A 16,446-nucleotide genomic window follows, 5' to 3' on the forward strand; every position below is an offset into this window, starting at 1 on the left:
GAAAAACCGGGGGGTTTAAAATTTTTTTGGGTGTTTTTTTAATTTTTTTTTTGTTTTTTTCGAAAAAAAAAAAAAAAAAAAAAAAAAAAGGTAACACTTTATTTGAAGGGGGTTGAATAAGACTGACATGACACCATCATAAATATGACATAACACCTGTCGTGAACATGAATAAGCCTTCATGAATATTTATGACTGTTGTCATAAAGCATCATTCGGTAAATTATGACACTTTTAATACAAAGTTGACATTATTCAAAATGTCTTTGTTATGACAACTTGACATTAACCAAGAAATCATTACTGTTTAAACTTTACCTTTAATAACATAAAGTTACCTAATTTTTTCCTAGCAAATTTTCAATCTTCATACTAATGGTTTTAATTCACATTCAGAAATATGTGAAATATTTCATTTACATGTATTTTTGTACGTGAAATAACAATCCCAGAAAATACGTATTACCCAGAATACATTGCAAGATCTGAGCCAAAACATTTTAAAGTATTTGTGGCATTTAAAATGTGTTTGTTCTCTCAAATGAACCTAAAAAAAACCTAAAAACTTGACTGTTTTAATCTTCAAAATGAAACAACAGATAATGAGGAATGTGTCTAAATTCTAAAACAACAACAAAAAAAGTATTGTGGGGAAAAATGCATTGTATGTCTCACATATCTCTCTGTCGGCTCTGTCCCTCTGAGACAGACCATAATAGAATGCAGCTGCATGCCAGGAGCCGTTGCCATGGTAATTAATGACCGCGCTACACAGAGACTTGATATATTTATGAGATCCCAGCGGTCTGAATAACCTTAACAGGAAACTGTAACTCCTAGAAAAATTTCGACAACATTTTAGGGCAGAAGGCATGTGTATCTATGTCATGACTGACTTTGAGACCAACAGAGCGATATTTGTATTTGTGAGGGCGAGTTAAAGTCAGAAATCCACTATGCTGTGTGTGTGTGTGTCAGACAGATTCTTTGGAAAAAGAATCCTATCCTTATGAGACACCCAGTCTCGTTTTTTGCAATTTTGTCGCTATTTTAACTCCAAATCCCACTAAAAATAGTAGCTCCCTTCTTGGGATCAAGCTAAACGTTTTGATACCACTTTTGTGGGGGTGCATAAAGAATAAATAAGTTTAAAGAAACGCCTTATTGGGTGTAGAACAATAGGTTCATGCCATTCATTAACCTCGCTAATTGCGATCGTTCAGTATAAAACAGTTCTGCGTTGTGTGAATAAGGGGCAGGAGACAGGATGAGATGAAACGTCGTTTATCTGTGCGAAACAGAATGTGGACTGATCAGGAATCAGGTTCATCACAGTGCTGTCCCACCTTACGAGGGACAGCATTTCATGTTAGCAACAAGCTAACATAACATTTTATCGGAGCATTAAACTCAGTTAACCTACCTCGCGCCCATCTCTCATGAACTGGCAACGAGATGTCTTGGTTCACTATATTTAGCCCTGCCAACCACCAGGAGGGGGTGCTGTTTCACCCTTTACACATGAACCCAAACTTGGAAGTAATGACAAGTGGAATTCTATACAATATTAACTATGGTACACATGCATTGCATAGGCAGGCCCCAAAAAGGCTTTTAAACGTATTAGATCAGTTTAAAATGAAGGAAAAGGACAGATTAAGACGTGGTCTTGTTTTGTTGACTTGAAATTATACTATTCATCTACCAACACAAAAATGTGTAGAATTTTGTTGTATTGTAGTTATGCGAAGCAGAATCTGCTCAGATTTTAGATGAACTGGTAGGAGCATCAAACAAAGGCAGATGTTTGTGTTGGTGTGTCGAATCAGGACCACTTTATTGAACCAGGAATTAAAAAGTGTGTGTTATAGTTTAACAAACTATAAATCATCGCAAAAATATATTAGAATGTTATCACTATGTTCAATATTCAATGTTGGCTTTTTTCCCTAATTTTTCCCATTTTAAGACATTTTTTCCACATAGAAACAAGTTAAAAATGTATTTCGTGTCACTGAAAACAATTCTATACAGGTGTTATTGAGACAAAAAGAGCCTCAATGGGGAAAACAGAAATGGTTTCATCGTATAGTTGTTGTGAAGGGTTGATAAAATGTTACCATAAATAGTCATAAACCTTACTGCAATATAAAGGATACAAAAATGATTTAATTAAATTTAGCCAAGTCATCTAAATACACCTTTATTGAAGTAGTTCAGTCCAGGCTACAGTCTAAATACTTTCTAATATGCATAATGTGTTTCCATGTTTGCTACAGATGTTAAGCAGATGCTGATGGTTAAAGAAGAAACTCCTGAAGACCACAGATCTGTTGCTGAGCTGCATGACCCAAAGCCCCAGCAGATAAAGGAGGAGCAGGAAGAAATTTGCATCAGTGTGGGGGGAGAGCATCTCAATAAGGAGATTGATGCCATCAGGTTTCCAGTCTCTTCTACTCCGATAAAGAGTGAGGATGAAATAAGGTCCATTCTTCTCTCACAGAATCTTTATAAAGACGAAATTAAAGACAGAGATTTTCCAAAAGAAATCAATGGGGGAGAATCAATCAAAATAGAAAACTGTGGAGATGGTTCTATTTCCTTAAAGATTGAAGATATTGAGAAGGATGAAGAGGACGATGATGTAAACCAGTTTACCTCTGAGTTAGGTTCTGGACTGAAAACTGAGAACTTGGACAATGACTGGAAGGAGAGAAGAGCTCCAAAGTCAGATGGAAACATCAACAAACCTTGTAACTCCTCTGAGTTTCCTGAACAATTTGTTCACTGTTGCCCCGTTCAGAAAGATGTGACACATTCAGAAATGGGATCTTCAACCACCGTGGGTAATAAATGTTTTACAGAGAAGAACAATGTGGACTCAAGAAGTAAGATTCAGACAGGAGTGAAGTTGAGCTGTAAATACTGTGGTAAAACATTTTCTGGAAAATACACTTTAAACACACATGAGAGAATCCACACAGGGCAGAAACCTTTCTGTTGTGATCTCTGTGGACAAAGATTTAACCAAAAATCAACTTTAAACAGACACATGAGGAATCACACTGGACAGAAACCTTTCTGCTGTGATTTTTGTGAACAAAAATTTAGCCAAAAATCACATTTAATCAGGCACATGAGAAACCACACTGGACAGAAACCTTTTTGTTGTGACTTTTGTGGACAAAGATTTAGCCAAAAATCACATTTAAGCAGACACATGAGGAACCACACTGGACAGAAACCATTTGGTTGTGATTTATGTGGACACAAATTTGGTGAAAAATCAAACTTAAACATACACATGAGAATCCACACAGGACAGAAACCTTTCTGTTGTGATATATGTGGACAAAGCTTTGCCGCAAAATCTAATTTAATCACCCACACGAGAAGCCATACAGGACAGAAACCTTTCTATTGTGATCTCTGTGGGCAAAAATTTAGCCGAAAATCACATTTAAACACACACATGAGAATTCACACTGGACAGAAACCTTTCTGTTGTGATCTCTGTGGACAAAGATTTAACCAAAAATCTAATTTAAACACACACATGAGAATCCATACAAAAGGAAAAAATGTGTAGCTATGAATACTCAAACTGCACATCTCCAGTTGTGAAACATTTGCGTGTTGTCATTAAAGTCAAGAGTTTTCTCTCTTTGGTTTCAGTATTTCTCTAGCGGTTCATTTTTCTATTTTATTTCTTAAACGATTAGATTTAATAGAATTTATTTGAGAAATATTTATTTTAGATGTAAAAACAACAGTAATAATACTGTAACAATATTGCAGGTTGTTTAGATTTTAGAAATGTTAAAATATTGTCACACAAATGTCACCATGTTGTTAAATGCAATGCATTTTGGGTAAATGACGTCTATAGGTCCAACTGCACTAGCTCCGTTCAGCCAAAACAGCGATGACTAACATCATTAAGCCTTTTTAATTTGAACCGGAGCACGTTCAAATCCATGGGAATGTAGAAATCACAAGAGGTAATGAAAATGACAAGAAACAAACGGATGAAGAGGACAGAGTTGGCTGTAGGAGCTGGTGTTTCACTGTTGTTGCCACGTTCAGCTTCATAAATGAAACAAGGAATGATGCATACCTCTGGTCAGACTGTGTGATCCTGTAAGTACTTCTAACAGCTGTTTAGGGTCGGTCAGATCGGTGGTTTCATATTCAATACTGGCAGCAGTATAGCTCCATTAGCATTTCAAAGAGCTTCCAGCGCTGCCTATCTCTGCACGGTATTTATTTTTAGCTTGTAAAAGTAATGATCACCTGTTAGAGCCTTTGTCAGATTTGCTCTTACAAATGACTGAATGTCCTCTGGAGAGAAATGTTGAGGACATAAATGTAGGTTCTTCAGAAGTTGCTGTCTCCCACTATGCTCTTCTTTTTTTAATGTGGGAAATTATCACCTTCCCTGGACACATTTATTTGGTTCCTTAAGGGACATTCATGTCAACTTTTCCGACCAGTATTTTTTTTAATACAGTCTGGAGATCTGACCTGTAATAAAAGAAAATCTGTTAAATTATGTAATGTGATGGTAAATTAACATTGGTTTAGTTCCTAATGTCAGCACTAATTAAGACAACCCATGACATGGTAAACTAGAACATCTTTGTGCTACATAGTGCCAACTACTGTTCAGAAATGGTCCAGTGCTGTGTTGTGTTAATCATCTGGGGTGGTACTTAGGGATCCAATAACAGTGTGCCTCCAACCCACTCTAGGTGCCCCGCTGTCTCCAGCACTACCTTGGGCCAATTTCCTTGTAATTTGGTTGTGCTGACCTAGGCTGCAGTTTGTAATAAAATCTTTGCCCTTTTCAACCAAAGTCCAGCCTGTAGAGCCTTATTCCTGAACCATCACCTCACCAACCCCTTGAAGACACTGACAGAATACACCACACAAGCTTCCAAGCTTCTGCCTCAGAGCACACCTCCCCTATACTGTTCCCACTCAGCTCCTTCAGACTAGCTAGTAGCAGTTAGCAAACACCTGGTGAAACTGCTAGCTGAGCTCATTGTACAAGCTACTTCTCAGTGCAGAACTGGTAAAAACGTTAAGGGGTTAATAGATTGTTGTTAAAGGGTGGAGTTTCAGAAAGACCAGGCATTTTTAAAGACAGAGGCCCAATTTCAAGGCCTTACTTTTTATAACAACTGAAGGCTACTTGACTATATAAAATGGCACAATGTGCCTAGAACACACATAATGCTGGCCCTTTAAGATTATGTCAAGTTTGGAACCAGGGTCAAATCTTTCATTTCCAGAAATTCTGAGGCCACCTTCCAAAGTGTTTATATATCCACTTTATGTTTTTCATTAATTCTTCCTGCAGGACACAGCAGTGTCAGAATGGCCTTGTTCGTTTACTGACGTGATGAGTTACATAGAAGATGTTTAGAGTTACCAAACACTAAGTTGTTCAGGATTTGCCCATCACTGGTGACCACGCCACACCCAAATGACCGGAGCAGTGTGTCTGTGTAACAGCGGTGTCAGGCAGCGGCGCACCGTAAGCAACCAGTTGCTCCGGCCCCGATTCTCGTTGTCATGTCCCAGAGGAGGCGGCGCATACGGCGGTCTCTGAGCGCAATTCGAGCCGAGACATAAGTTGAAGACACAGTCAGGGGACGCTGTTTGTGAACAATAGAAGTTTACCTCCCGCGGCCGGTTCTTGGAGGAATGAGAGGCGTATGTTCGGCTCTAAAGATGGGGTTGTTTTTACATGCTGTCGGCTCGGTCAGCCCCACGGAGTCCGCAGCAGAGGGGGTAAGGTTGGAAAACAAGGTTCTTAACCAGAACTGTTGGCTAAAACCCCAAACGGATCGGCACACTTCTTGTCCATAAGCTTACTACATCATATAAATACTGAGTCGTTTGTTTTAGCTGCTCGGTTTAGATACTAACTACAGAGAGTTGTTTGACCTGCATAAGCAGTGCTGCACGAACTGAGATGTTAGCATGCCTGCTAGCTGTTCCAGGGCTAGCGAGGCTAAAGCTAGAAAGCTGTCGCGGCCTTTCTTGTTTTTATAGTTTGGGGGGAGGAGGGGGTTGATATTTTAGACGAGCCAAGTTTTAGAAACAACAACTCTACAAGTGAGCAGAACACAGTTGGTGGTATTATTGGTGGAAAAATTGGGTGCCAACATCTGTTGTCGTTTACTTCCAAGCTGCATCATCTTTTAACAGCAGTCTGGTTGCATTTCTCTGTCTTTAAACGATTCCAGACTGATTCGCATTTTCTTTATGTTTGCAAAGTAGTTTGAGGTGTTTGTCTAAACAGTTTAATTTAAAAGAGCACCGTTAGAAAATTCAAATAACCACATAATGTTTGTTGGTTGAATATTTGGACAAAGTGTTTCAAAAGCCAACATTCTGGTGAAGCTTTGCCCTTAAATTTAGACTTGTGAAGAGCTGTGATGGCATAATCAAAACAGAGATTGTTGTGAAACCTGGAGCTGTTTAATAGATTTTTCAGTTTTTTATTGATAATTTTAGTTTAAAATTACTGTAACAGCTACGTCATGTTTGTTGTTTCAGCATTAAAGATCACAAGTGATTATCCTCCTTTAGAACACAAACATAATTTTGCCTGCATTTGTAATCAAACTCCTGAATTACATATTCCGTAATTGAGATTTAAAAAAAAAACTTTTAAATTGATAATTGTCTAGACCTTGCACTGGCTAATCAATTTGTTGATTAAATTATATTTTTGCCTGTTTTTTGGCTGTTTTAAACAGTTGTGAGACAGTGGCAAAACCTGAAATTGCTGCAACATAAGTTACTCAACAGGTTGTTGCTAAGTAACCAAAGAAAAAGTGAGTTAGTTGATGCCACCAACCTTTCCTCGCTGAGCATCGATCTCCACTGGCTTCTTTCATAATGCAAACCATTTTTCCTGCTGTTTTTCTGCCTGTTGTCTGTAATGACTGTTTTCAGCCATTGTTCATTTTAATAAAACACAATGGTCCTTCCAACAAAACCTACACAACATAATAGAGATTGTCCCAACAATTTGTTAGACATAGAGTGCCGTTGTCACTTTGTGTACTCGGACACAAAGTAATTGTAATCAGACTTAAAAAAAACCCCAACATATTTTGAAGTATTTTTAATTATATGTATTCGGGGAATCAAATTTCCACGAAGTGTGATACCATTTTCTGAAATGAGAAGTTGAGGCTTTGGAAGTTTGAAGCAACGAGTTTCACCGTGTGGTTGACACCGTCATGCACAGTCGGTATGGAGTTACAGCACCGTCATTCAGACATGGCTACATCTTCCAGTTAATATGTAGTTTTAAAATCAAACGGTAGATGCAGACATAAACGATGTGAGAGGAAATTTAACATGCAACTTTCTTCCTGAGCATCTTGTCTAGATGTGTTTTTGGTTTCAAGTGAAGCTGCAAATCCATTGCATCATCTGAGCTTTCTCTTAGTGACCTTGACGATGATAATAAGGTCTCTTTCTTTCACAGCTAATCGGATTAAGAAATAATTGTACGGTGAGGGGCCCATGAGCATCGGCTGATTGCCTTATAGTCTTACATGAAAGTGGATCAGTTGTGGCTGTGAAGTCTGGCTTAACAAAGAGCTGCAGACACCTCTCTTCATACACAGTATCACATAGTCACAAAGACATCTTTTAGGTTCTCAGCGGCTTTTCATTTAGGTTGATGTTTCTGCTGCGAAGATTTTCAGGGATGGTAACCAAATCTGCGTCTTAATCTGTTTGTAAAGAATGAGAGAGGTGGACAGTTTGGGTACGCAGGAGAATCTGATCCGTACAGACTGTTCTCAGTGTTATTTTGTTCTTTTTTTTTTTTAAGTTGATCTTTTATATTTTTTGTCTGGATCTCGCGTAAAGGCAACACAAAGTTCTGTTTTTATGAAATCATGGCATTGATCAGCACTTCTTCAAGCTTTGTGAAAGATTCTCAAAGTCTTACTAAGAAAGTTTGCTCCTTTTTTAAAACTCTTTTTTTTTCTAAAGGCTCATCATAAAACAGGTTTCAAAAGCTCCCAAGCTGAAGTTTGACCTGGTGTTATTCAGCCAGTTTTTTAAGTGGACCATTTGTCACCTTTATTTTTTATTCTCATAGATGTTTATTTGACTTCATTTTGGAGACAATTTATGAAAATCATTAAAGATTACTAGGGAGGCACCAACCATAAGGTTGTGGTCACTTTTTTTTAAGCTTGGCTCTTACATCACTGCTTTCTCTTAGTTATGAAACACTGTACTGACACAGAAAATGGCAAAGATGGAGTTTTCATTTTAAAAAACTTTTTATTTGATTGCCTGTAATGTAAAGGAGAAGTTTTATGAAACGAAAAATAATAGAAGTGTCGTAAGTGAAATTCAGTCTTTTTATGGATCTGTTTTCTGTATGAAACTTCAACACATCTGCAGCATTGGGAAACGCTTAACTACAGCAAGACTAGTTAAACGACAGTCATAAGCATTTAATATTCAATTTTAAGATAAACCTTTTGATACAAAAGAAACCATGTTTTTTGTTTAAAAGAAAACTTAACATGTAAATTTGACTTTTTATAACTTTATATCATGTTATAATGTTATTACCTCATGGAGTGTTGTTTTGATACTTCAGTCTCCCATGGCAACCATCTGAGGTGCCTAAACGCTCAAGCAAATCTCAAACAAGCGTAGAACATCCTTTTTTTTGTGAAATTCAGGAAGTAATTTCAAATATTGCCATTCCTGTCGACCTTTTCTAGTGCGCTACTTTGAATTAAAAAACTTTAATGGAAAGTTATTGATACAGAAAATCTCTGGGTCCTTTTCACTTTGTAACAACTTCCACATTGAAGGGAGTTGTGACAGCAAATGATGTACCTTCAGGTGAGTCTTTGGTCAGCAAGAATCAAGCTGAAAATGAAAAACTATCATCGGTCACCTGAAGGTTGATGCATTTCTCTAGTCCTCTTTGCTGGATTAAAAAAAAAAATCTTAGTTTTACAAATCTTTTTTTTTATTTGTGCTGCAAAGGTCAGGCAACAGAAGGACTGCCTTTTTGTTCCAAAATAAAGAAGGAAATTACAAATTGTTTAAAAAAAAAATTGCACAGGATTTATTTGAATGCTTTTTTGCTAATTTTAATAGCATTTTTAAGTATTCAGATCGGCACTTTAAACCAAGAACCAACCAGATTCTTTTAGGCCAAACGAGGACAGTCTGAGACACATAGGATACCAACCAAGTCAGGAGAACAACAGATATTATTGCCACAGAGGAACAGAACGTCATGTGGTCTTTAAATCTTTTCACAGACTGGTCTGTTTTTTTTTTTGTTTGTTTTTTTTCAGTAGGCCGTGTTGATAAAGTCGAAACATCTGGTTTAAAACCAGGTTGCTGTTTCACAGTCAGCAGTTAAATTTTGTTCTCATCCAGTGCGTCTTGTACAAAATTTACTATTCCTCTTTTGTGCCTATGTCTGTCTGTCGTTTCTCTCTATGCGTCTTTCACTCGACGCACTCCTCTCACCACCTTATTGTCATGGAGCGGTGCAGCCAGGAGCCTGTTCTCAGCCGATGCCTGGAAATTTCCGTAAAGCAATCCTTGTTGGCTGTTTGGGCTGCGTTGGAGTGGGGTGGGCGTGTGCGAGTGTTTCGGTGGGTAGAGTCGAAGAAGGCAGTGGTAGGTAAGCAGAGGGGGGTACGCTTAAGAGCTTTTTGACTTTTCCTCCGTGGGGAGAACGAGCCGTTAGGTGAAAGAGGGATTGTCTGGATCTGGAATCGTCATGCCTCTAAGTCAGCGACTTTCGATGGTAATCTATAGAAACTAAAACTTATCTTTATATTTAACCTTTGGTTACTAATGATTAAGATAAGTCTTGACAAAGTCCAAGAAGTTTTCCCAGAAAAGCCCATCAGCGCATATTGCTTTCTTTAATGATCTGTACGGCTTTTTTGGCATCCTCTCTTCTAACCCGTCTTGTTTTCTTTGACTTCCTAGCTTTTCACAGGTTTGATGGGTATCATTAACAGGTTCTGTTTGGTTAACTTTTGGCCAGGCTGCAAGTTCGCTGTGTTGACAGTGAAAACATACAGCAGGCTGATGGAGGGGAGACAAAAGTTTAGAAGATTTCTACTGAAAATGACCTTAAAATGGATCGCTCTTTGGTGTTTTAGGCTCACATTGTGTATTTGCATTGTGGGCAACATACTGAGGGCTCTTGTGCTGGCTGTGATATAACAGTTGATTTGCACTAGGAAAAATGTCGAGCAGTAAAACAGTTTTGATATTTTACCAAGACACAAAAGATTGCAATAACGTTAATGAAGGGTAAGCTTTTAAATTCAGTGATACATGTGGCCGATCAGACAGTACGTGGTAGCATTGTTTTTTTTTGTTGTTTTTTTGTTGTTTTTTACAGAGTGAAATGTGAGTAAAGCTAATACATTTATTGGGTTCTAATCATTATTATTAACTCTAAATTCAAGGTTTGAGATGGAGATGTGCCTGTCAGAATTTTGTGGCTATTTTCTGAAGATTGACTTTAATATTTAATATAACATGTCATCAACATTTGCCATCATAATTGGTCCAACTCTGTTTAATAGTTGCAGCATTCAGTAGTATCTCTATATTTTTTGCTGATTTGCATCCTAATTTCCATCTCTACGTCTTACTATTTTCTCTCAGCCTTCTTCTGTTTCTTGTTTCACGCTCCTAAACTAACCATTTCAGAACCAAGTTCTGAAGCGTTGCATCAGTTTACTTGTCTTAGCAGGTATGTCATTTGAATTAATTATGAAAATAAATAACATGTTCCAATTTTCTGAATATTTTCTGAAGACTGTATAGATAGATGTCAAGGTTCACCCCAGAAAACTTGCTAACCCTGGTGGTTGGGCACCAGGGCAGTCATTCATTCACCAGCTTGTCGTGTTTTTGAGCTAAAAAATGTTTAATGTTGACAGGAAATTTGAAAATATCACTTGATGATTATGTGTTATTGAAAGAATGGAAGATTAATATCTGAACACCAACTATAAAGCCTTAAAAAATGCAAACATTTTAAAAAGACTTAATGTTTAAAAATAATCAATGTTCAACCTGGTGGAGGCACAAGTAAAGCCTGGTGGGCCACCAGGCTTATAATACACTGGGGGAAACCCTGGATGTATTACACTGTGTGTAATATATACAGGGTGCTTCTTGTTGGCTCTTATTAGTAATGACGCATTATGTTCATTGATCAAACTGAAATAATGTCCAGAAACATTGAATCACATAAACCTCATTAGGCTGCTTGCTTACATTAAACAAGTAACCCAAAAACCATTACACTAAATTAGATGTTTAAAATGTACAGAATTGCTGTTGTTTTCAAAGTGTTGCCGTATGAAATGTATTAAAACTTTTATGCATTCGTACTCTAGATTTAAATATTGACCCTGTTGGATGGACTTTCACTGCCTGTGGCAGCCACACCTCATTTTTGTGGCTTGAACACTCAAACTCATGAAAAGTGTTGGGGACAATGTGTTGATGGTAAACAGACTGTGGAGACTGGAGGCTAGTCATATATTGCCTCTGCAGTGTTAAACAGCAATATCCCAAATGCATGTTTTGCCCGTATGTGAAAGCAGGGGGTTTACGGCCCCAGGCTAGGTGTGAATTGTTGCATGGCTAAGTTCAAAATGTCCTGTGGAAGACGTCACGTTTGGGGAAAAGACAAATCTGAAAAGAACAAAACTGCAAAAGCACCAGAGGGCAGAGAAAAGCCAAAACAACCTTTTTAATAATGAGACATTCACAACAGATTTCTCAGAAATAACAATAGAATAGATATATATCCTGTGTTGTTGCTAATCAGAAAATACGAGTAAATAACAGCTGTGATGGCATTTTTCCCATTGAACTAATGTCCTAGTAATACAGTTTATCCTTTAGTGTCATGCTGAATTTTTTTTCTTAAATATTTATATTTCAGATCAAGTGACTGAGGTGAATCATTGTGACCAGCATAATCAATACTTTTTCTGTCTCCCGTTAACCTGGCTTATGCAGCAGAAACTCACTAAGTACATCAGTAGTTTATGACTTGATGTTAGCAACACATTTACGTAAACAAGTCAAAGAAAACAACTAAAAGCTAAAAAAAATAAAATAAAATCACGTTACAAGTCATTACAGTTCTGGGGGGAAGGGGGGGGGGAAGAGACCATTTAAAATGATTAGTTTGTAAAATGAACCTTATTCTTTTATTCTCCTGACAACATGTCTCTGAAATTCCAAGCAAACATTTTGTATTTATTTTCAGAAAATGGGAAACGGTCAAAATAACGAAAACATGCAGCGTTTTTAGACCTCGAGTAATGCAAAGAAAACAAGAAACAACAACATTAATGTTTTAACTCAAGAAGAGTTCAGAAATCAGTATTTGGTGGAATAACCACCAGGGTTTCAGTGGGATTCAGTGCAGTGGTTTCTTAATTTTTCCAGAGCTGATTGTTACTTTTGTAATGCGTGAACTTGGAAAAATATGACTACATATTGGCGGTAATGGTAATTGATGACTAAACACAAGCAGCACTGTGGGTTTTTGCTCAAGGAAAACTTCTGCCAGTGTCTTTATTAGCACTTAAAAACATAGCTGTGTTTTACCCCTAATGACTCAGGGGAGCAGAACCTTATTCTTGTCAGACTCCTTTCCCAACCTTTTCCTCCCATGAAAGGAATATCCGTTGAACACCTTGAGTGAATTTATTCCGATTTGTCCGCTTTTCCTTCGACTCGAGGATCAACAGATTAGATTTCTCTGGTCAAAGGTCTAGGTCAGTGCGACCGCACGTCCATCCCTTTCTGCTGGATGTAATATTTCAGGAATGTGAGGAGAGATTTTAATTACTACTGGCGCAGGGATTTGCTTGGATTGGATGATTTAGTTTATGTTCAGGGTCTTTTATTACCACATTATTTATAAGAATACAGCAACATTCTGCAAAGCTCTTAAATAACCAAGAAGAAATAATTCCTGGTAGCCTTTTTTTTTTTTTTTTCTATGAACAAAAAGTTTGAGTTTGGTTATTTTCCATTTCTGTAAGGCTGGGTTGGTTCAAACATGTTTAAACATTTATGAATACCTTATTACTGGAAAGAGTGGAAAATTAAAATGTCAAGTAGTCCTCGCCTATTACAATACTGCGAGCACTGCAATTGCAATGACAATTTTAATTTTAGTGCAGTTTTAGTTTGCAAATAAGTTTTTTTCCCCCCTGAAGCATAAATCATCCATCCTTATACCTCAAATGTGCAAACTGTGTTAGTCTGTTAATAAATGTAGTTTCTCATTATTCAAACTGTTGCTGCAGTCTTCACCTCACCTGGTCTTTGTTTTCCTCCAAGCACATTGGAAGCAGCCATAAGTGCCTGTAGACATCGGAGGGGTGAATACCAGAAAATGGAGAAATTTAAAGGAACCCTTATTGCGCCGCTGTTTCATTTTTACCCACGGCCTGAATTGATACGACTGGACAAGATGACTTATTTTACGCTAAAACATCCCTTCACAATGTTCTGCTGTCCTTGTGTTGCAGAGCATGATCCACTGTGATGGCGTCAACAACCAGAGCTACTTCTGCGAGTACGGACACTGCTGCGGAGAATCCCAGTGCTGCAGTTACTACTATGAGCTCTGGTGTAAGTTTCCACCTTCTTCCTTTTCGTCTTTACGATCACATCAGATCCCTTTATTTCCAACTTCATTAAACTGCAGCTTGTATTGTTTGTGTTGTGTAATTAGTCACTATTTTCCCCTTTGGCCTAGTCTTAAAAGATCAGCCTAAAATGACAGAAATACATTTATTTTTACACATTTATGTTTATAAACTATTAGGAAACCTCGGTGAAAACAGGAGACTGTTGCATGGCCTGAAGTGTGAAGTTTTGTCTTTTAATAACACTAAGGTGTGCTTAAGTGATGTCACTTTAAAACATTCATTCAGAAGTGAGTTGAAATACAGCAGAAAAGTCATTTTTTTTCTATTATTACAGAAATTGGGTAGCTAATAGTTCTATTTCTTAATAATTATAGATTAAACCCAATTTAAAGGATTTAATCTATAATTGGATATTTGTCCTTTTATGTTATTTGTCATTGATCATTTTTTGGTTTTTAAAGTACTGACAGAACGCACAAATCAATGCACCTTCTAACTTACAAAATGACTTTTTCAATTTCCGCGGCCTCTTAGACGAAAGTTTTAAGCTGGACTTTTGGTTCTGAGATGAATTGTCCTTTGGATCTCAAACTAAATGTTCACGTTCCACTTTCTGCAAACAGAACAAATGTATCATGGATCAAAAAAGACTGTTTATTGTCGGATTATCTAATCTATAAATTTCTCTTGGTTTGTCGGTAAAAGTGCAGTATGAAATGTTACTAAAAAGCTTATGCAACAATTTGACGCCCATGCAGAGATTCATGTTCTCAGAGCCTGAATTTAATGTTTTCTGTGTGTTTTTGTTTGCGTCTGCCTTCTTGTTTGTTCGTCCTTGAAGTGAAATTCCTCACATTTTTCTGTGACGACACAACAGAGATCTGTTAATTTCCCACACATAGTAAACAAAGTTCTCTCCTGCTTCCTGCTGTAGTTTAAGCTTAAGTCTGGAGATGCTGACAGGGCATTACTAAAAGCACATTAAAATGATTTTTCAGACAATTATGAATGTATATTTTTAGAGTTAAATTTAACCTGTGCCACCAAATTAAATTATTTCTTACATGCGAATGCTTTGAACCGTTATGTTAGGTTTTAGGTGAATTGCTTCTCTTAATGTATTATTTGGATGCGCAGAAGCATATTTTACTCGCTTCCTGTTTTATTTTTGAAATGAGAAGCAAAACAGCGAAATTAGGATTTCTAAAGCAAATGGTATTTGTTTTTTTCCATCCATTTTTAGGGTTTTGGTTGGTGTGGGCAATCATCTTTATTTTGTGCTTCTGCTGCATTTGCCACCATCGGCGCACAAAACACCGAATGCAGCAGCAACAGCGGCAGCACGAGATCAACCTCATCGCCTACCGGGAAGCACACAACTACCCCTCAGTTCCCTTTTACTTCCGTAAGTACACAAAGTCTTTGAATTTTGCATTGGTGAAACCTGCAGATACCCTGATGTGGATTAGTATAGAAATAGTTTGAAGCTTTTCGTATCTGTGTTAAACATGTTGGGGTGTAGCTTCACCTCTGACTTAAAAAAAAAGTTATTTTCTTGCCTGTTGATATGTTTTCCTCATTTGTTTACCAGAAAATGACCAGAAAATGTCTTCTAAGTCGAAGTGGGAGCTTGGCTCAGATATAATGTTTGCACTGAGATCCATCCTGGGGGTCCTGCAGCATCAGGACCTTGACTTGTTTGCATGTCCCAGCCTTCAGAGAACGCCGAGAATTGCAAAACCTGCTCCGACCGTGTTTCAGCGCAGGAAAGAAAATCCAGAAATGACTCGATCACTTTACGCCTCCTGATGCTGTGGGAGGGCTGGAGTAATGATCTGGAAAGCTCTGTGAGGCCTTAAGGAGAAATGTTTAGTCAAGCTTAGCCAGATGTTTTTATGCTTTGTATAAAAGGATGAATAGCCATTTATTTCTCTCTCTGATATTGAGGCAGACGTTACCAGAATTATTTTTTTTGCAACAAACTTTTATTAGGCTGATGGTGCAACGTTCATCAACTGTAAATAGAAATACCAACACCGTAGAAATGTGAAGTCATCACACTAAATGTTCAGGAAGGAAAGGATGTGTTGATGCAAACCCCTAAAACTAAAGCACAGACTGAAGCTGCTTCGGTAGCGCGAGTACCACAGTGAAATAACGCCAACGTGAGCTGAAAGGCCGCCCAGAAAGGAAGAAGCCATTACTTTGAAATCAACATGAAAGGCCAGATTAAAATTTGCAAATTCACTCAGGAACAACGCCTTAATGTTTGGACGGATGTCCTGTGGTCTGAATCTGAAATTGAATTGTTGACGATCTTCACAAAGTAGACGGCATTACAATGAAATAAGGTCATGTTGAAATGTTGAAGCAACATCTCAAGACATCAGGCAGAATGTCAAAGCTTCGGCCCAAACATTATTAATGTCAGATTAGTTTGCTTTAGGTAACAAAGACTCTCTGTTGGTGCGTGACTCGGCCCTGATCTGATTCGCATGGAAAAATTTGAGGCAACCTGCAAACTTGACCCAGTTACACCAGTTCTGTCAGGAGGAATGGGCCAGAATGTCCAGCATGCTTGTGTAAGAAGCTGGAGGAGGAAACCCAAAAGGTGTGACTCAAGTCGTAAAAGTTTGAAGGCAAACACTGAGGGAGTGGATGTAAGCTTCTGAATTAAGATCTGAATGTAAACAAACCAAAGATTGTCCAAAAACAAACTTTT

General features: G+C 37.7%; 2 protein-coding genes across 4 annotated transcripts in view; both read left to right on the forward strand.

Moving 5' to 3' along the window:
• LOC106939724 (zinc finger protein OZF-like) overlaps nucleotides 1–4,852 on the forward strand; it is an 8,703-nt gene extending 3,851 nt beyond the window's left edge. Inside the window, exon 2 of the mRNA XM_015022234.1 lies at nucleotides 2,280–4,852. Coding sequence (XP_014877720.1) covers nucleotides 2,280–3,589 — 1,310 coding nt within the window. The 3' untranslated portion in view covers nucleotides 3,590–4,852. The remainder of the gene's footprint in view (nucleotides 1–2,279) is intronic.
• Nucleotides 4,853–5,248: 396 nt separating this feature from the next.
• On the forward strand, nucleotides 5,249–16,436 carry wbp1lb (WW domain binding protein 1-like b). Of its 3 annotated transcripts, none has more exons than XM_015022236.1 (3): nucleotides 5,249–5,539; nucleotides 13,602–13,704; nucleotides 14,968–16,436. In XM_015022236.1, the coding sequence occupies exons 1-3, from the start codon at nucleotides 5,489–5,491 to the stop codon at nucleotides 15,207–15,209; spliced, it is 396 nt and encodes a 131-aa protein (XP_014877722.1). In that variant the 5' UTR covers nucleotides 5,249–5,488; the 3' UTR covers nucleotides 15,210–16,436. The 3 variants fall into 3 exon arrangements, with proteins under 3 accessions (XP_014877722.1, XP_014877721.1, XP_014877723.1); XM_015022235.1 differs by lacking the exon at nucleotides 5,249–5,539 and adding an exon at nucleotides 5,546–5,796; XM_015022237.1 differs by lacking the exon at nucleotides 5,249–5,539 and adding an exon at nucleotides 9,154–9,823.
• Nucleotides 16,437–16,446: the final 10 nt, after the last annotated feature.

Source organism: Poecilia latipinna, unplaced genomic scaffold (genome assembly GCF_001443285.1).
Source record: "Poecilia latipinna isolate Pla-1442-1.1 unplaced genomic scaffold, P_latipinna-1.0 Scaffold2961, whole genome shotgun sequence".
NCBI classification, from domain to species: Eukaryota; Metazoa; Chordata; class Actinopteri; order Cyprinodontiformes; family Poeciliidae; genus Poecilia; species Poecilia latipinna.